This window comes from Salmo salar, chromosome 25 (assembly GCF_965601325.2).
Source record: "Salmo salar chromosome 25, fSalSal1, whole genome shotgun sequence".
In the NCBI taxonomy this organism is placed as follows: domain Eukaryota; kingdom Metazoa; phylum Chordata; class Actinopteri; order Salmoniformes; family Salmonidae; genus Salmo; species Salmo salar.
Window position 1 is genome coordinate 49,332,846 of NC_138315.1, and position 21,127 is coordinate 49,353,972.

Genomic DNA, 21,127 nt, shown 5'->3' on the forward strand with positions numbered 1-21,127 from the left:
GGGAAAGAACCGGACCAGTGTTGCATGTTTGTTATGGACACAAAGACAAACACTTACTTGGGTCTCTTGTGTAGCATCTCTTCTCTATGACCTAAAATAATAGGCACAAGTATTCAGTGATTGAGGACATGTGTCACGTCCTGACCAGTATAAGGGTTCGTTTGTCATTGTAGTATGGTCAGGGCGTGGCAGGGGGTGTTTGTTTTGTGTGTTTTGGGGTTTTGGTTTAGGGGATTTTTGTTCTATGTTTCTATTTCTATGTCATTTTAGCTTTATTTTTCTAAGTTTGGCCGCGTAGAGTTTCCAATCAGAGGCAGGTGTTTTTTGTTGTCTCTGATTGGAAGCCATACTTAGGCAGCCCTTTTTTTCCTTTGGGTTTGTGGGTGGTTGTTTCCGTTATAGTTTTTTGTTTTGTTGAAAGTGTTCTATTAAAAGTAAAAGATGAGCACTATACCCGCTGCGCCTTGGTCTACTCCTTTCGACGGCCGTTACAGAACCACCCACCAAAAGAAGACAAAGCAGCGTGGATTGGAGCACCGGGGAGAAGGATGGACATGGAAGTCGAAACATCGATTCTGGGAGGACAAGTTAAGGGAACTACAGGAGACTGAGAGGCAGCCCCCCCAAAAAATGGGGGGGGGGGGCACACGGACGTTGGGATAAGTCAGGTTGGAGACCTGAGCCAACTCCCTGTGCTTATTATGGGGAGCGACGGATCAAGCAGGCACCCTGTTATGCTGAGTTACGCGCTGTGTCACCAGTGCGCAGCTATAGCCCGGTGCGGTCGATACGGGCTCCTCAGCGTTGCCGTGCTAGAGTTGGCACTCAGCCAGGGAGAAGTGCGCCGGCGCAGCACATCTGGCCACCAGTGCGTCTCCTAGGTCCAGCCTACCCTGCGCCTGCTCTACGCACGGCAGCCATCATTCCCCAGCACAGCCCAGTTCGCCCTGTGCCAGCGCTCCGCCCGTGCCGGGCTATAGTGACCATCCAGCCAGGACGGTGTGTACCAGCCCTGAGCTCCAGATCTCCGGTACGCCTCCATAGCCCAGTACGTCCTGTTCCTGCTCCTCTCACCAGCCCTGAGGTGCGTGTTACTAGTCTGGCGCCTCCAAAGCCAGCCCCACGCATCAGGCCTCCAGTGCGCATTCCCCATCCAGAGCCTCCAGCAACAGTTCCCCGTCTAACGCCTCCAGTGACAGTTCCCCGTCTAACGCCTCCAGTGACAGTTCCCCGTGTAGAGCCTCCGGCGACAGTTCCCCGTCTAGAACCTCTGGCGACAGTTCTCCGTCCAGAGCCTCCAGCGACAGTTCCCCATCCAGAGCCACCGGCGACAGTTCCCCGTCCAGAGCCTCCGGCGACAGTTCCCCGTCCAGAGCTTCCGGCGATGTTTTACAGTCTGGAGCCTGCAGAGACGGCCTACAGTCCGGAGCCTGCAGCGATGCTCCTCAGCCCGGAGCCTCCAGCGACGCTCCTCAGCCCGGAGCCTCCAACGACGCTCCTCAGCCAGGAGCCTCCAGCGACGCCCCTAAGCCCGGGGCCTCCAGCGACGCCTCTCAGCCAGGGGCCTCCAGCGACGCCTCTCAACCCGGGGCCTCCAGCGACGCCTCTCAGCCCGGGGTCTCCAGCAACGCCGCGCAGCCCAGAGTCTGCTGAACAGGAGCTATGGCCAGAGCCAGAGCCACCTCCGTGGTGAGGGGATTGGGAAGGGGGGGTGTAGCACAGGAACCGTCGTTGACGGTGGCCACCCTCCCTTCCCTCCCTTTAGGTTTGGGGCTGTTTTTTTTTTGTTTTTTTTAGGTGCAGTCGGGGTCTGCACCTTTGGGGGGGTACGGTCACGTCCTGACCAGTATAAGGGTTCGTTTGTCATTGTAGTATGGTCAGGGCGTGGCAGGGGGTGTTTGTTTTGGGGTTTTGGTTTAGGGGATTTTTGTTCTATGTTTCTATTTCTATGTCATTCTAGCTTTCTTTTTCTATGTTTGGCAGAGTAGGGTTTCCAATCAGAGGCAGATGTTTTTAGTTGTCTCTGATTGGAAGCCATACTTAGGCAGCCCTTTTTTCCTTTGGGTTTGTGGGTGGTTGTTTCCGTTATAGTCTTTTGTACCTTACAGAACTGTTGGTCGTTGTTTTGTTGAAAGTGTTCTATTAAAGATGAGCACTATACCCGCTGCGCCTTGGTCTACTCCTTACGACGTTGATTACAAAATGTTTATGTACACTCTTAGAATGTGGATACTCATGTATAGAAATAACAGTATACTGTATGTGACCGACCACCTTGATTCGGTCTTACGTAGCAACATTTGAAATTGTATTTTTTATATTGAATATAAGCAGAGGGGAAAGTAATTCTGCTTTGAAAGTTGATATACAAGTAACCTTCATTTTGAGAAAATGGCCTTTGAATGTTTTGGTGCACCTACTGGAGAGCTCTCCTTTGTCTACACCCATTCAGCATTGTTCACACCCTCTAAATCTTTCGCCCCACCCATCTCTTGAAGTATTCACATGTGAGGTCATGTGCTAAACAGTGAGTAGTGTTGTAAAGATTAAGACTAAAAGTGGTAAAAGTAGTGGCCTACAATAAGCAAAAATTCCAGGTAAACACAAAGTGTTCAGATAACAATATATTATAAATATTAGATGACTCTTACCCAGACACACTTGTCTAAATTGATGAACATGTGAGAGAAATGCTATATTCCCCAGCCACATCTTGCCAAGTGTATGGGTCTCTACAGAATGTGTAAATGGTACAGCCAAATGGTTACATGCATAGTAGCAATATCAGAAAAAGTGTCAATATAAATATAATAATATACAGTATGTACAGTATCAATAATGATATCAGTGTCAGATGAGGTAGTTAACCTGTTATGGCTAGGGGGCAGTATTTTCACGGCTGGATAAAAAAACGTACCCGATTTAATCTGGTTACTACTCCTGCCCAGTAACTAGAATATGCATATAATTATTGGCTTTGGATAGAAAACACTCCAAAGTTTCTAAAACTGTTTGAATGGTGTCTGTGAGTATAACCTCTTGGGGCTAGGTGGGACGCTAGCGTGCCACCCGTGGTGCACTCCATCAACAGCAGGTGCATTTCAAGAGCGGCAAATTTGAATCCAAATAAATGTCAAAATTCAAATTTTTCAAAAATACAACTATGTTACACCATTTGAAAGATAAACATCTCCTTAATCTAACCACGTTTTACGATTTCAAAAAGGTTTTACGGCGAAAGCATAAATTTAGAGTATGTTAGGACAGTACATTTACAAGAGTTGTGTGTAATGTTTTGTCAAGTCAAAGACAGGGTCACCAAAACCATAAAACCAGCTAAAATGATGCACTAACCTTTTACAATCTCCATCAGATGACACTCCTAGGACATTATGTTAGACAATGCATGCATTTTTAGTTCTATCAAGTTCATATTTATATACAAAAACAGCGTTTTACTATGGCATTGATGTTGAGGAAATCGTTTCCCTCCAATAACCGGCAGTCAAGTCAGCGTCAGAAATTAAATAATTAAAATTAGAAAACATTGGTAAAATATTATATTGTCATTTAAAGAATTATAGATTTACATCTCTTGAACGCAATCAACTTGCCAGATTTAAAAATAACCTTACTGGGAAATCACACTTTGCAATAATCTGAGCACTGCGCCCAGAAAAATACGCGTTGCGATACAGACTAGACGTCATGTTGGGGAGATCTAAAATCGAAAATACTATGTAAATAATCCATTACCTTTGATTCTCTTCATCAGATGTCACTTCCAGGTATCACAGGTCCATAACGAATGTAGTTTTGTTCAAAAAAGCTCATCATTTATGTCCAAAAATCTCCGTCTCGTTAGCACATGATGTAAGCCAGCCGGACTTCTCGTCATGAACGAGGGGAAAAAATATATTTCCGTTCGTTCAAACATGTCAAACGTTGTATAGCATAAATCATTAGGGCCTTTTTTAACCAGAACATGAATAATATTCAAGGTGGACGAATGCATACTCTTTTATAACGTATTGGAACGAGGGTACCCAACATGAAGTAGCGCGCCAGGTGTCTAATGGGACATCACCGTTCCATGGCTCTTGTTCGGTCAGATCTCCCTCCAGAAGACTCAAAACACTTTGTAAAGGCTGGTGACATCTAGTGGAAGCAATAGGAAGTGCCAAAATATTCCTAAACCCCTGTGTTTTTCAATGGGATAGGTTTAAAGTCAATACAACACATCAGGTATCCACTTCCTGTCAGAAAATGTCTCAGGGTTTTGCCTGCCAAATGAGTTCTGTTATACTCACAGACACCATTCAAACAGTTTTGGAAACTTTAGAGTGTTTTCTATCCATATATAATAAGTATATGCATATTCTAGTTACTGGGTAGGATTAGTAACCAGATTAAATCGGGTACATTTTTTTTATCCAGACGTGCAAATGCTGCCCCCTAGACCCAACAGGATAACAGAACTCAAATGGCAGGTCAAAACCTGAGAGATTCCTTTACAGGAAGTGGCCTGTCTGACCATTTCTTGAACTTCTTTTCCATCTCTATCTTTTACTAAGGATCTCTGCTCTAACGTGACACTTCCCACGTCTTCCATAGGCTCTCAGAGCCCGGGAAAAAACAGAATGTCGTCATTCCAGCCCCAGGCTGAAACACATTATCGCCTTTCTCAAGTGGCCGATCAAGGGACTCTGGGCTTATGCGCGTGACCCGACCGCCCCCGCCTTTGTGATTTTTTCCTCTGTTTGCCGAAAAGGAGATTCCCTGTCGGAATATTATCGCTTTTCTACGAGAAAAATGGCGTAAAAATTGATTTTAAACAGCGGTTGACATGCTTCGAAGTACGGTAATGGAATATTTAGAATTTTATTGCCACGAATTGCGCCATGCGCGCGACACTTCTTTACCATTTCGGATAGTGTCTGGAACGCACAAACAAAACGCCGCTATTCGGATATAACGATGGATTATTTTGGACCAAACCAACATTTGTTATTGAAGTAGCAGTCCTGGGTGTGCATTCTGACGAAGACAACAAAAGGTAATCAAACTTTTATAATAGTAAATATGATTATGGTGAGTGCTAAACTTGCCGGGTGTCTAAATAGCGAGCCCGTGATGCCTGGGCTATGTACTTAGAATATTGCAAAATGTGCTTTCACCAAAAAGCTATTTTAAAATCGGACATATCGAGTGCATAGAGGAGGTCTGTATCTATAATTCTTAAAATAATTGTTATGCTTTTTGTGAACGTTTATCGTGAGTAATTTAGTAAAATGTTAGCGAATTCCCCGGAAGTTTGCGGGGGGTATGCTAGTTCTGAACGTCACATGCTAATGTAAAAAGCTGGTTTTTGATATAAATATGAACTTGATTGAACAAAACATGCATGTATTGTATAACATAATGTCCTAGGGTTGTCATCTGATGAAGATCATCAAAGGTGAGTGCTGCATTTAGCTGTCTTCTGGGTTTTGGTGACATTATATGCTGGCTTGAAAAATGGGTTTCTGATTATTTCTGGCTTGGTACTCTGCTGACATAATCTAATGTTTTGCTTTCGTTGTAAAGCCTTTTTGAAATCGGACAGTGTGGTTAGATTAACGAGAGTCTTGTCTTTAAATAGCTGTAAAATAGTCATATGTTTCAGAAATTGAAGTAATAGGATTTTTAAGGTTTTGAAAATCGCGCCACAGGCTGCAAGTGGCTGTTACGTAGGTGGGACGAATTCGTCCCGCCTAGCCCAGAGAGGTTAAACAGCGGTTGACATGCTTCGAAGTACGGTAATGGAATATTTAGAATTTTTTTGTCACGGATTGCACCATGCGCGCGACCCTGATTTACCATTTCGGATAGTGTCTGGGACGCACGAACAAAACGCCGCTATTCGGATATAACGATGGATTATTTTGGACCAAACCAACATTTGTTATTGAAGTAGCAGTCCTGGGAGTGCATTCTGACGAAGACAACAAAAGGTAATCAAACTTTTATAATAGTAAATCTGATATTGGTGAGTGCTAAACTTGCCGGGTGTCTAAATAGCTAGCCCGTGATGGCTGGGCTATGTACTTAGAATATTGCAAAATGTGCTTTCACCAAAAAGCTATTTTAAAATCGGACATATCGAGTGCATAGAGGAGTTCTGTATCTATAATTCTTAAAATAATTGTTATGCTTTTTGTGAACGTTTATCGTGAGTAATTTAGTAAATTGTTAGCAAATTCCCCGGAAGTTTGCGGGGGGGTATGCTAGTTCTGAACGTCGCATGCTAATGTAAAAAGCTGTTTTTTGATATAAATATGAACTTGATTGACCAAAACATGCATGTATTGTATAACATAATGTCCTAGGTGTGTCATCTGATGAAGATCATCAAAGGTTAGTGCTGCATTTAGCTGTCTTCTGGGTTTTTGTGACATTATATGCTAGCTTGAAAAATGGGTGTCTGATTATTTCTGGCTTGGTACTCTGCTGACATAATCTAATGTTTTGCTTTCGCTGTAAAGCCTTTTTGAAATCGGACAGTGTGGTTAGATAAAGGAGAGTCTTGTCTTTAAAATGCTGTGAAATAGTCATATGTTTGAAAAATTGAAGTTTTTGTATTTTTGAGGAATTTGTAATTCGCGCCACGCCTATCATTGGATATTGGAGCAGGTGTTCCGCTAACGGAACGTCTAGATGTAAGAGGTTAAGTATCCGCGGACCATTCCCACAAGTGGACATTTTGTATCAAATCCCCATTTTGGGGATTTAGGAGTTCGCCATGTGAAATCCTTTGTTCTCTCTATGTGTCTCTTTCTGCATGGCCAGGGGGAGAGAGTCTCCTCCAGGAATTTACGACCTGAGATAACAGAACCTGGGTGTAGGAGAGAGAGAGAGAGAGAGAGAGAGAGAGAGAGGGGGGAGAGAGGGGGATGCCACGATCTATACCCAGGGCCACGTCATGACAATAGATAGGACCTGTCACGGCTGTCAAATGAAGAGGACCAAGGTGCAGCGTGGTGAGTGTACATTTTCTTCTTTTATTGAATAAATGACACCGACAAAACAATAAACAAAACAAACCGTGAAGCTGTTAGGCTAAGTGCCATGAACAAAGACAACTTCCCACAAAAGACAGGTGGAAAAAGGGCTACCTAAGTATGGTTCCCAATCAGAGACAACGATAGACAGCTGTCCCAGTTGTCCCAAAACATAGACAGGTGAACATAGAATGCCCACCCCAACTCACGCCCTGACCAAACCAAAATAGAGACATAAAAAGGATCTCTATGGTCAGGGCGTGATAGTACCCCCCCCCAAAGGTGCGGACTCCGGCCGCAAAACCTAAACCTATAGGGAAGGGTCCGGGTGGGCATCTATCCACGGTGGCGGTTCAGGGGCGGGACGCAGACCCCGCTCCACCACTGGCTCACCCCACTTTGGTGGCGCCTCTTTGGTGGGGTCCTTCGCCGCCTACCCCGGACTGGGGACCCTCGCAGTGGGCCCCGGACTGGAGGGCGACTCTGGCAGCTCCGGACTGGAGGGCGACTCTGGGAGCTCCGGACTGGAGGGCGACTCTGGGAGCTCCGGACTGGAGGGCGACTCTGGGAGCAGGCACAGGACTCACCAGGCTGGGGAGACTTCCAGGAGGCCTCCTCCTTTGCCGAGGCACCGGATACACTGGGCCGTGGAGGCGCACTGGCGGTCTCGAGCGCAGGACTGGCACCACCCGTTCTGGCTGGGTGCCCGCTTCCACTCGGCAAATGCGGGAATCTGGCACCGAGCACACCGGCCTGTGAATGCTCAGCCTCGACACAGTGTGCATCACCCCATAGCACGGGGCCTGACCAGTCATATGCTCGCCACGGTAAGCACGGGGAGTTAGCTCAGGTCTATAGCCTGACTCCGCCACTCTCCCCGTGTGCCCCCCCTCAACAATTTTTTGGGGCTGCCTCTCGGGCTACCTAGCCAGCCGTGTTCCCTCATAACGTTGGCGTTGGTCCTTCCTTCCTGCTGCCTCCGCTCTCCTGGCTGCCTCCACCTGTTCCCATGGGAGGCGATCCCTTCCGGCCAGGATCTCTTCCCACGTGTAGGATCCCTTGCCATCCAGGATGTCCTCCCATGTCCAGTCCTCTTTACCACGCTGCTTGGTCCGCTTGTGGTGGGAAGTTCTGTCACGGCTGTCAAATGAAGAGGACCAAGGTGCAGCGTGGTGAGCGTACATTTTCTTCTTTTATTGATTAAATGACGCCGACAAAACAATAAACAAAACAAACCGTGAAGCTGTTAGGCTAAGTGCCATGAACAAAGACAACTTCCCACAAAAGACAGGTGGAAAAAGGGCTACCTAAGTATGGTTCCCAATCAGAGACAACGATAGACAGCTGTCCCTGATTGAGAACCATACCAGGCCAAAAACAAAATAAATAAAAAACATAGACAGGTGAACATAGAATGCCCACCCCAACTCACGCCCTGACCAAACCAAAATAGAGACATAAAAAGGATCTATTATCTAACAATTTCACAACAAATACCTAATCCACACAGATCTAAGTAAAGGAATGGAATTAAGAATAATATGAATATACGGACGAGCAATGTCAGAGCGGCATAGACTGAGATACAGTAGATATTATAGAATATAGTACATACATATGACATTAGTAATGCAAGATATGTAAAATTATTAAAGTGATATTATTAAAGTGACTAGTATTCCATTTACTAAAGTGGCCAATGATTTCAAGTCTGTGTATGTAAGCCTCTCTAGTAATGGCTGTTTAGAGTAACAGTCTGATGGCTTTGGGATAGAAATTGTTTTTCAGTCTCTCTGTCCCAGCTTTGATGCACCTGTACTGACCTCGCCTTCTGGATGACAGCCGGGTGACTCAGGTGGTTGTTATCCTTGACAATCTTTCTGGCCTTCCTGTGACATCGGGTGCTGTAGGTGTCCTGGAGGGCAGTTAGTTTGCCCCCGGTGATGCGTTGTGCAGACCACCCCACCCACTGGAGAGCCCTGCGGTTGTAGGCGGTGCAGTTGCCGTACCAGGCACTGATGCTGCCAGACAGGATGCTCTCAATTGTGCATGTATAAAGGCTTGTGAGGGTTTGTGGTGACAAGCCAAATTTCTTCAGCCTCCTGAGGTTTAAGAGGTGCTGTTGCCCTTAAACTGCTCAACTAGAAATGATAATACCCACCAGAGGGTGAAATCGTCTTGAAAAACGTTTGTTGCAATCAGGACTAAAAGATGAACCCGACATCCACGTTAATTAAGGAGCGGTAAATCGGTGGCGGATGATGGTTGCTATTGAAATCAGCTGTGAGGGGGATTTTCTGGGTGTTGATGGTTTAATGAGAGACCAGCTGGTGATAATCTAGTGGCCATCAGTTATTGGAAGTGACCCATTATGTTTAATATATAGTGAGTCACAGTACCATGGAAATTAAGTGTTCTCTTTTAAACCTGGATATCAATTTTTTTAAATGTTAGGCCAATATCTGATAGTACAAAATTAAATAAGATTTAAAACTTTTGAAAATAATCATAAATATCCATAATATGAAATAATAACATGACTACACAGATACAGGATCATAAATAAAATAAATATGGTGAAAATAATGATTAGAATAATATGAAGAAACAACGAGAACAACCTAAGGAAATGAAAGTTTGATCCAGCATTAACATGGAGGAAAAACCTCATCCATTATCCTCTGCACTTTCACACAATCTCCTCTATTACATAGAGTCGGCTACACAACTGATTCAGTTGTACACAACTCGGCTACACAACTCAACTCATTCCCTCAATTGAACTCTGCTCCTCCACCTCACTTACTTAACTCAACCACCAGAGGGCAACACAACCACATTGCATTTCTATCCTGAACTGAGCTAGGCTGAAACACCTGCATTTTGGAGCTCCCTTACTGAAGGAAGCAAAAAAGAGACCATGTTTGTATCTGGCTTTATTAACTCAGTAAGTATGTTATTGCATTGTTTGCTAACTGATATGTCAAAAGCAAAACAGGCCAAAATAAAAAAATGGTTTTATTTTTTTCGCATTCTCGAAAAAAGCACAATCGTTGCACCAATGTACCTTACCATAAAAATCAATGCCTTTCTTAAAATCAATACACAAGTATATTTTTTTAAACCTGCATATTTAGTTAAAAGAAATTCATGTTAGCAGGCAATATTAACTAGGGAAATTGTGTCACTTCTCTTGCATTCAGTTCAAGCAGCGTCAGGGTATATGCAGCAGTTTGGGCCGCCAGGCTCGTTGCGAACTGTGTGAAGACCATTTCTTCCTAACAAAGACCATAATTAATTTGCCAGAATTTTACATATTTATGACATAACATTGAAGGTTGTGCAATGTAACAGCAATATTTAGACTTAGGGTTGCAACCCGTTCGATGAAATACGGAACGGTTCCAAATTACACTGAAAGAATAAATGTTTAGTTTTTTCGAAATTATAGTTTCCGGATTAGACCATATTAATGACCGAAGGCTCGTATTTCTGTGTGTTTATTATATTATAATTAAGTCTATGATTTGATATTTGATAGAGCAGTCTGACTGAGAGGTGGTAAGCAGCAGCAGGCTCGTAAGCATTCATTCAAACAGCACTTTCCTGCGTTTGCCAGCAGCTCTTCGCAATGCATGAAGGGCAGCGCTGTTTATGACTTCAAGCCTATCAACTCCCAAGATTAGGCTGCCAATACAATAGTGCCTATAAGAACATCCAATAGTCAAAGGTACCGTATATGAAATACAAATGGCATAGAGAGAAATTGCCCTATAATTCCTATAATAACTACAACCTAAAACTTCTTAACTGGGAATATAGAAGACTCATGTTAAAAGGAACCACCAGCTTTCATATGTTCTCATGTTCTGAGCAAGGAACTTAAATGTTAGCTTTTTTACATAGCACATATTGCACTTTTACTTTCTTCTCCAACAGTGTTTTTGCATTATTTAAACCAAATTGAACGTTTCATTATTTATTTGAGATTAATAGATTTTATTTATGTATTATATTAAGTTCAAATAAAAGTGTTCATTCAGTATTGTTGTAATTGTCATAATTACAAATATATATATATATATATATATATATATATATATATATATATATATATATATACATATATATATATATATATATATATATATATATATATACATATATATATATATATATAAAAATCTGCCGATTAATCGCTATCGGCTATTTTTGGTCCTCCAATAATCGGTATCGGCATTGAAATATCACAATCGGTCGACCTCTAGTCAAGACCTCTGTCATTTTTTTCTAATTCGCAGATAATAATAAAAATACAATATGTATTTTGTACACAATAAAGAAAATCAATTACAGTTCAACATCTAAATAGGCTATTTCTCCCAGCAATGATCAAAACTCAGAACGCATATATTATAGATCTGACTGAGTTCTATTACCGCCTGCCTCTTTGCGAAAGAGTGGAATCATGAACAGTGGTTTGTGCATTATGTTTGCCTGCATCCTTGATTGCCTCCAGGATTTGCTTTTTAACATCACATTCACCACTCTCTCAAATGGTCACAGCTCACAGTCGGCTCTGCTGACAGCGTATTTGTGAGATGCCGGACAAAAGGCCATTTAAAACCGTCCGCGTCTCCTGCCGTGTCTACAGACATCCCCAAAACAAACAAAAAACGACTCTTGAAGAATGAGCAGACAACTGATAAATAGACGCATATAGATATGCCAGTCAGTCAGGTGACTAGCTGGCGGCAGAGACTTCTATTGCAGTAACATTGAAGGGCTCTGGATAGTATAACTTAGCCAGCTAGAAGGATGAAGTAAGAAGCTAATGTTAAACAGAGCCTACCTCAGCAGGAGGAAAAAATATGACACTAAGTTCTCATAGTAACGTTCTTTTACAGAGCGTAGGCTACTGAGACAGACAGTCATGTGGCACTCAGTTGTGAGGCTGAGGCAGGCTGCAATGCATGCAGGAGGAAGCAGAGGAGACGGAAAGAGAAAGTAAGCAAGCAGAGAGATTGGTTAGTACCGTGGCTCCCAGACTTGGGGTAGGTGGCCATGAATGGTCCCCTGAGAAAAGCTGTACTAATCTTATCAAACTTTTTAAAAAGAAGATATGTTTCAATATGAACATCTCAACAGGACCTATCTTCCATATAGGCCGACATTAAATGCTATCAACATGCAAACAATACAGTTTTACAAAAGTCCTACGTTTTCATTTTGTCGCTGATCCTACTTGTCAGTGTGAATGATTCATCAGATTACCCCCTTTCAGGAATATAAAATTACCTTGTATAGCTAATATGCTGTGTGTTTGTAGATTGACTGAGGTGAATGAACCTACAGCAGCCAAGGCGATAATGGCTGGGGTAATATTTTGGATCCTGGACTTATTGAAGAGGAACCTGACATCATCACCACACATTGTGCCTTCAAAACACATCACTAAGCTAAGGACCACGGGACTAAACAACTCCTTCTGCAACTTGGATCCTGGACTTCCTGACGGGCCGTCCCCAGGTGGTAAGGGTAGGTAACAACAAATCCGCCATGCTGATCCTCAACACGTTTAACAAAACAAGCATGAAGTTATTATAATGCCATCATAAAATGTTTCTCTTCATTGATGCGCTCGGACCAATCAGAAAATGGACACATCCTTCATTTCATTTGTCACTTTAAATAATATTATCAACAATCTTCACATTTTTCCTTAGTATATTTTGAGATGAAAACATAATAACACAATGCAGATATGTGATGATACAACTGTCACATAATTTTCTTTAAACACAATGACAAAATGTATAGATGCCCATCATATAAAATGTTCTGTATGCTGATCAAATGTAGGTATAATTATTGCAGTCTTTGTTGGCTACATCTCAGAATTTCTGCATTGACAAATTGTCAACCACCGTCTACTAATCTTGTCATTGGCCAGTCCAAGGTGATCCGCTTGGTCCAGCAACCTTTTACGTTTATGGCCGACTTCTGGTTCTTCCTGTAGGATTTCACTGGGGTCGTCTGTACAGCATCTCACTGATCTTAGCCGATCTTATACATTTGTTGAATACAAATATACAAGATATAACTGATTTTACTCTGTATTTAAAATAAATTGCATTTGGCCGTTACTACCCTTTCCAAAAATCTGGTTATACTTCTATTAACCTGTCTCTTTTTTTGGCAACATCTCTGAATTTTGTAACTGACAAGACATCACCTTCTCAGAGGCTGCTGATTTTGTCATTGGCCAGTATAAGGCGATCCGCTTGGGCCTGCAACTTTGCACGATACTGTTCAATCTCTGAATCCTCCTGTAGGATGTCATCAGTGTCATCTCTGTGTAGCAGATCCAGCATTTCACTGCACACAATCTTGGCTGACTGCTTCAGGATGAAGTAACGGATCAGCATGGGCACCTGGTCAGCCAGTCTTTGCACCACAATCTGTGAGAGAGGTGAGGTGGGATGGAGAGTGAGGGCTAGAAGTGATGAGATGGCCACAAGGCAAACAAAAGGCAATTTACCATAAAGCAACGCTGCCACAATAACGCATGTTTGAAACATTTGTCAAAAAGCATGAACGAGAGATCTGATCATGCCCATTGATGATGTCATGGACTCCTTGTACAGGGTGGGTTTGTCGATAAGTACACTACATAACAGCTGTATGTAGTTTAGATTTTATTTCTGAAACGTCTCCTCCTGCACTCTTTAAGCAAAACATACTGTGTAGTACTTGTGTTGCATTGTACCTCGTAGTATGCCTTGAGCAGCCCAGGGTACTTGCTCCTGGTGTCTTCATCTGAGCAGTCTGAGGGGTCTGGGGGGTGTGAGGGGAGTGAGGGGTCTGGGGGGTGTGAGGGGAGTGAGGGGTCTGGGGGGTTTGAGGGGTCTGGGGGGTGTGAGGGGAGTGAGGGGTCTGGGGGGTGTGAGGCTTGTGAGGAGAGTGAGAGGCGTGAGCCGCGTGAGCGACGTGAGCCGCGTGAGCGACGTGAGCCGCGTGAGCAACATGAGGGGTCTGGGGGGTGTGAGGGGAGTGAGAAATCTGGGGGGTTCGAGGGGAGTGAGCGGTCTGTGGGGTGTGAGGGGAGTAAGGGGTGAGAGGAGGGTGAGGGGTCTGAGGGGAGTGAGGGGAATGAGTAGACTGCTGTTTCCCCCTCCTCTAGAATATGTTTGTTGAAGATTTCATCCTGTGTGTAGACCTGCATCTCCATCTGAAACTGCTCCACGATCCTCTCCTTCACTATGATTGACTGCTTTTCCTGGATTGTTTCAATGTTTTTCTGAGTTTAAACAAAGATTAAGATTCCATGAGGACATAAAGAACCTTGGCTGCAGGGAGGCAGTGAAATACTGTTACTGTTTCAGATAAAAGTTCAGTTCGATATGCTCTAAGTATCTTAAGGTGTTTTATTTTGAACATTTCAGGATACAATCCTACAATGGACAACCTGTAAATTGGAATTCTTCATAAAAATATATTGTGATTTTTAAGTGCTACTTTGCCTCCTGTTTTCCTGCCTTCTTGCTAGTGCCTCTAACTAAGATTTCCATTTCAGGCTAAAATACAGAATACTGAATTGTATGATTATCATGTCAGAGCGCTTAACAGTTTACAATTGTCATTACCTTTGAGACCTGATGAAGAAAAGGATGATTCTTAAATCTCTCTCTGGACAAAATATAAAATTGCTTCTGCACCATGTCTGAAAAACAAAATCAAATGTATTTGGTAAAGAGACAAAATGTTTTTATTTAAAGGTGTAGTTCAGCCAAATTACAAGGCAATAGTCCCAATATTATAATTTGTTTGTGTTTCATGTCCAAATAATCAATAAGTAACTTCATTGAGCTACACAATCATTAGGATCATTTGGACATGAAGAGTGAAAAATGGAAACAGGTCAATTAAACCAAAGCATGGATTGATGTCACACCTTGTCCATAGACTGCTTACAGGATAAGGAAACCAATATGTCATTTGGTAATTTGAGTGAACTATCCCTTCAACATGTCATATTTAGTCAATTAAAGTCAATGTCACATGCACAAGTACAATGAAATACCATTCTTGCAAGCTCTAAAGTAGAACAGAAACACTAGAGAAATAAGAAGAACGTGAGAAATTAAGTAAGCTATATACATGGACAGTTCCAGGGTAAGTAGCTATATATAGGGACAGTTCCAGGGTCAGTAGCTATATACATAGACAGTTCCAGGGTCAGTAGCTATATACATGGACAGTTCCAGAGTCAGTAGCTATATGCATGGATAGTTCCAGGGTCAGTAGCTATTGTATGTACAGGGACAGTTCCAGGGTCAGTAGCTGTATATAGGAACATTTCCAGGGTCAGTAGCTATATATAGGAACAGTTCCAGGGTCAGTAGCTATATACAGGGACAGTTCCAGGGTAAGTAGCTATATATAGGGACAGTTCCAGGGTCAGTAGCTGTATATAGGGACAGTTCCAGGGTTAGAAACTATATATAGGGACAGTTCCAGGGTTAGTAGCTATATACATGGACAATTCCAGTGTCAGTAGCTACTGTATGTACAGGGACAGTTCCAGGGTTAGTAGCTACTGTATGTACAGGGACAGTTCCAGGGTTAGTAGCTATATATAGGGATAGTTCCAGGGTACTCATTCTATATGCAGGGTCAGTTCCAGTATCATATTAACATTGTGCAGGAATACTGGAGTGATGGAGGTAGATATGTATCGGGGTAATCATACCATATACAGGGTCAGTTCCAGTATCATGTTTACAATGTGCAGGGATACTGGAGTGATAGAGGTAGATACAGTTGAAGTTGGAAGTTTACATACACCTTAGCCAACTACATTTAAACTCAGCTTGACACAATTCCTGACATTTAATCCTAGTAAAAATTCCCTGTCTAGGTCAGTTAGGATCACCACTTTATTTTAAGAATGTGAAATGTCAGAATAATATTTTAGAGAATTATTTATTTCAGCTTTTATTTCTTTCATCACATTCCCAGTGGATCAGAAGTTTACATACACTCAAATAGTATTTGGTAGCATTGCCTTTAAATTGTTTAACTTGGGTAAAATGTTTTGGGTAGCCTTCCTCAAGCTTCCCACAATAAGTTGGGTGAATTTTGGCCCATTCCTCCTGACAGAGCTGGTGTAACTGAGTCAGGTTTGTAGGCCTCCTTGCTCACACACGCTTTTTCAGTTCTGCCCACACATTTTCTATAGGATTGAGGTCAGGGCTTTGTGATGGTCACTCCAATACCTTGACTTTGTCGTCCTTAAGCCATTTTGCCACAACTTTGGAAGTATACTTGGGGTCATTGTCCATTTGGAAGACCCATTTGCGATCAAGCTTTACCTTCCTGACTGATGTCTTGAGATGTTGCTTCAATATATCCACATAATTTTCCTGCCTCATGATGACATTTATTTTGGAAGTGCACCAGTCCCTCCTGCAGCAAAGCACCCCCACAACATGATGCTGCCACCCCCGTTCCTCACGGTTGGGATGGTTTCTTCGACTTGCAAGACTCCCCCATTTTCCTCCAAACATAACGATGGTCATTATGGCCAAACAGTTCTATTTTTGTTTCATCAGACCAGAGGGCATTTCTCCCAAAAAGTAAGATCTTTGTCCACATGTGCAGTTGCAAACCTTAGTCTGGCTTTTTTATGGCGGTTTTGGAGCAGTGTCTTCTTCCTTGCTGAGCAGCCTTTCAGGTTATGTCGATATAGGACTCGTTTTACTGTGGATATAGATACTTTTGTACCTTGTTTCCTCCAGCATCTTCACATGGTCCTTTGCTGTCGTTCTGGGATTGATTTTCACTTTTTGCACCAAAGTAGTGGTGTTTGGTATGATGGCTGCGTGGTCCAATGGTGTTTATACTTGCGTACAATTGTTTGTACAGATGAATGTGGTACCTTCAGGTGTTTGGAAACCAGACTTGTGTAGGTCTACAATTTTTTTTCTGAGGTCTTGGCTGATTTCTTTTGATTTCTTTTGATTTTCCCATGATGTCAAGCAAAGAGGCACTGAGTTTGAAGCTAGGCCTTGAAATACATCCACAGGTACACCTCCAATTGACTCCAATTTTGTATTTAGCCTATCAGAAGCTTCTAAAGACATTACATAATTTTCTGGAATTTCCAAGCTGTTTAACCTGTTAGGGCTAGGGGGCAGCATTGACACGGCTGGATAAAAAACATACCCGATTTAATCTGGTTACCACTCCTACTCAGTAACTAGAATATGCATATACTTATTACATATGGATAGAAAACACCCTAAATTTTCTAAAACTGTTTGAATGGTGTCTGTGAGTATAACAGAACTCAAATGGCAGGTCAAAACCTGAGAGATTCCTTTACAGGAAGTGGCCTGTCTGACCATTTCTGGAACTTCTTTGCCATCTCTATCATTTACTAAGGATCTCTGCTCTAACGTGACACTTCCCACGTCGTCCATAGGCTCTCATAGCCCGGGAAAAAAGAGAATGTCGTCATTCCAGCCCCAGGCTGAAACACATTATCGCCTTTCTCAAGTGGCCCATCAAGAGACACTAGCTTATGCGCGTGACCCCGACCGCCCCCGCCTTTGGGATTTTTTCCTCTGTTTGCCGAAAAGGAGATTCCCTGTCGGAATTTTACCGCTTTTCTACGAGAAAAATGACGTAAAAATTGATTTTAAACAGCGGTTGACATGCTTCGACGTACGGCAATTGAATACTTTGAATTTTATTGTCAGGAATTGCGCCAAGCGCGCGACACTTCTTTACTATTTCGGATAGTGTCTGGAACGCACGAACAAAACGCCGCTATTCGGATATAACGATGGATTATTTTGGACCAAACCAACATTTGTTATTGAAGTAGACGTCCTGGGTGTGCATTCTGACGAAGACAACAAAAGGTAATGACATTTTTATAATAGTAAATATGATTATGGTGAGTGCTAAACTTGCCGGGTGTCTAAATAGCGAGCCCGTGATGCCTGGGCTATATACTTAGAATATTGCAAAATGTGCTTTCACCAAAAAGCTATTTTAAAATCGGACATATCGAGTGCATAGAGGAGGTCTGTATCTATAATTCTTAAAATAATTGTTATGCTTTTTGTGAACGTTTATCGTGAGTAATTTAGTAAAATGTTAGCGAATTCCCCGTAAGTTTGCGGGGGGTATGCTAGTTCTGAACGTCACATGCTAATGTAAAAAGCTGGTTTTTGATATAAATATGAACTTGATTGAACAAAACATGCATGTATTGTATAACATAATGTCCTAGGGTTGTCATCTGATGAAGATCATCAAAGGTGAGTGCTGCATTTAGCTGTCTTCTGGGTTTTGGTGACATTATATGCTGGCTTGAAAAATGGGTGTCTGATTATTTCTGGCTTGGTACTCTGCTGACATAATCTAATGTTTTGCTTTCGTTGTAAAGCCTTTTTGAAATCGGACAGTGTGGTTAGATTAACGAGAGTCTTATCTTTAAATGGCTGTAAAATAGTCATATGTTTGAGAAATTGAAGTAATAGGATTTTGAAGATTTTGAAAATCGCGCCACAGGCTGGCAGTGGATGTTACGTAGGTGGGACGAATTCGTCCCGCCGGTCACATAGAGGTTAAAGGCACAGTCAACTTTGTGTATGTAAATTTCTGACCCACTGGAATTGTAATACAGTGAATTATAAGTGAAATAATCTGTCTTTAAACAATTGTTGGAAAAATTACTTGTGTCATGCACAAAGTAGATGTCCTAACCGACATGCCAAAACTATAGTTTGTTAATAATACATTTGTGGAGTGGTTGAAAAACGATACACAGAAATAAATGAAGTCGTCAACTCAGATAGTCCGGTAGCCAGTTTGTTAGCTATTTAGCAGTCTCATGGCTTGCGGATAGAAGCTGTTCGGGAGCTGTTTGCCGTGCAGAAGCAGAGAGAACAGTCTATGGCTTAGGTGGCTGGGGTCTTTAACAATTTTCCGGGCCTTCCTGATATAGATGTCCTGGATGGCAGGGAGCTCGGCCCCAGCGATATACTGGGCTTTCCGCACCACCCTCTGTAAAGCCATATGATTGAGGGTGGTGCTTTTGCCATACCAAGCAGTGATGCAGTTAGTCAAGATGCTCTCAATGGTGCAGCTGTATAACTTTTTCGATGATTTGAGGTCCCATGCCAAAGTTTTTCAACCTCCTGAGGGGGAAGAGGCGCTGTCTCGCCTTCTTCACGACTGTGCGCATGTGTGTGGACATTAGTGATTTGGACACCGAGGAACTTAATGCTCTTGATCCGTTCCACTACAGCCCTGACAATGTGGATGGTGGTGTGATTCAGCAATACCTGCTTTCTTGGGTGCTTACTGCTTAATATAATAGGCATGTTTGTCTTGTCATTACAACCATAGAGACCCATGCATGATGTTCAATAAAGGGGCTTTTGGAAAATCACATCAAACCTAGGGCTTTTGGTCACTTACCTTTGATTTTCTGTAGTGTCATCATAGCTGGTCTCTTAAGTTCAGCCACTAGTTTCTGAACAACACGTTGAAATACCCTGTAGTTACTGAATCCTGGCAGCTCACTTCCCCTGTGCTTCTGATCATATTCATCCACCACTTGTTGCACTACTTCGTGGTCTAAATTCAGGAAAACAATGTTGATAATTTATTGGAGATTATAATCACTGTTGTATGACATAACTATTAGTAGTATAATAATTATATCAGTAAATATTAGGGATATTTGGAAACATAAATATTTATTGGTTACACTCGGGCTATTCAAAATTGAACCTGCAATTTGATTTGGCATTTTCCAAACATTTCATCCACTCTGCAAATTCCTTTCCCATGAGCTCAAATAGATTCTCCTCAACGATAATATCCCCTTTGGACAGTTGGGTAATCTGCTCATTGAACTCTGTTATGACCTGAAGAAGGAAACATAACACAATAAAACATACCTGTTTAAATGTTTCATATTTAGTCCTTTTAGATTACTGTTTAATGAAATGGCTCCACAAGACCCATCTATCCTTATGTCCTCTACAGATAATAAACAAGAACTATCTTACAGTGGCTTGTCCAAGTGTTTTTGTAAAATCAGCTGTCATGGCAAAGTATTGTTTAACCTGGTGACAAACATAATCATTTGGATATTAAGGAAGGAGAGTGGAGGAAGTGGGAGTGTGGAGAACATTTTAATGCTGTTTTATTTATCTTTCTGGACAGTACGTCTACTCTTACACTTGTGTTGCAAATCTGACCAATCCAAATGGCAGAGGATGTGCAACAGAGCTGATGAACCATCATGGTAATGAACCATTACACCAGGAACCATCGCCCAAATTCTCTATAGGACATTATCCTGACAATTTACCAAACCATGACAATAACACACCTGGACTACTGTGCAGCAGTATGGCTTCCAACCCTACATCATACATGTTTATAGAAATGTTGTACAAAAGAAGAAGTTTACGAAGCTAAAAGATGGAAAGGTGAAAGATGTGCTCACCTGAATGAGGTACTTCCTCTTCTCTGCAGGTTCCAGGGGAGGCCCGCTCTCTATTTGACTCAACGAATGCTTTACATGCCCCAGCTTCTCCTTGATCTTTTCTGAAATCTTGGGCAGATATTTCTGACCAGGAGCAAACATACAACAAGTTAATAGATACCAGACCACATGTTTTCCAGTGTTGGAATCGGCTAAACCTTGAACATTGAGATATTAAATAAATGACAGAGAAGAAGCCTAGAATAGAAGGAGTGGAAGAGACTGGGTTTTATGTCAGTAGTTAATGGTTCTCTGTAGAAAGACAGATAGCTTTGAAAGTGTTGGGTGGAAGGGAGGAGAGCAACGTGTTGATATAGGGGAGACAGATGGATATCTGTGGATTAGGGGAAGGAGGGGTTGAGGTCAGGAGGTGAGGTCAGATCCCCTTAAGGGAGTAATCAGGGTTTAGTATCCTGTTACCTTCTTCCTGTAGAACCATAAGATGTCAGGATTGGAGAGAAGGAGGAGTGTGTTAAGTGGGATGTATATAACTGTGATGGTGAGAAATGTTTTG

General features: G+C 42.4%; 1 protein-coding gene across 2 annotated transcripts in view; it reads right to left on the bottom strand.

Moving 5' to 3' along the window:
* Positions 1 to 21,127, bottom strand: part of LOC106586889 (interferon-induced GTP-binding protein Mx) — a 54,114-nt gene that overhangs the window by 19,411 nt on the left and 13,576 nt on the right. The window contains exons 9-14 of one of the 2 annotated variants that reach the window (XM_082969194.1): positions 20,575 to 20,697; positions 19,855 to 19,987; positions 19,536 to 19,694; positions 14,687 to 14,763; positions 13,810 to 14,340; positions 12,710 to 13,501 (exon numbers count right to left, since the gene is read on the bottom strand). The exons of the other annotated variant lie outside the window; for it this stretch is intronic. Coding sequence (XP_082825320.1) covers positions 13,280 to 13,501; positions 13,810 to 14,340; positions 14,687 to 14,763; positions 19,536 to 19,694; positions 19,855 to 19,987; positions 20,575 to 20,697 — 1,245 coding nt within the window. The 3' untranslated portion in view covers positions 12,710 to 13,279. Of the gene's footprint in view, positions 1 to 12,709; positions 13,502 to 13,809; positions 14,341 to 14,686; positions 14,764 to 19,535; positions 19,695 to 19,854; positions 19,988 to 20,574; positions 20,698 to 21,127 lie in introns of those variants that run through there. 2 annotated transcript variants of the gene reach the window in all.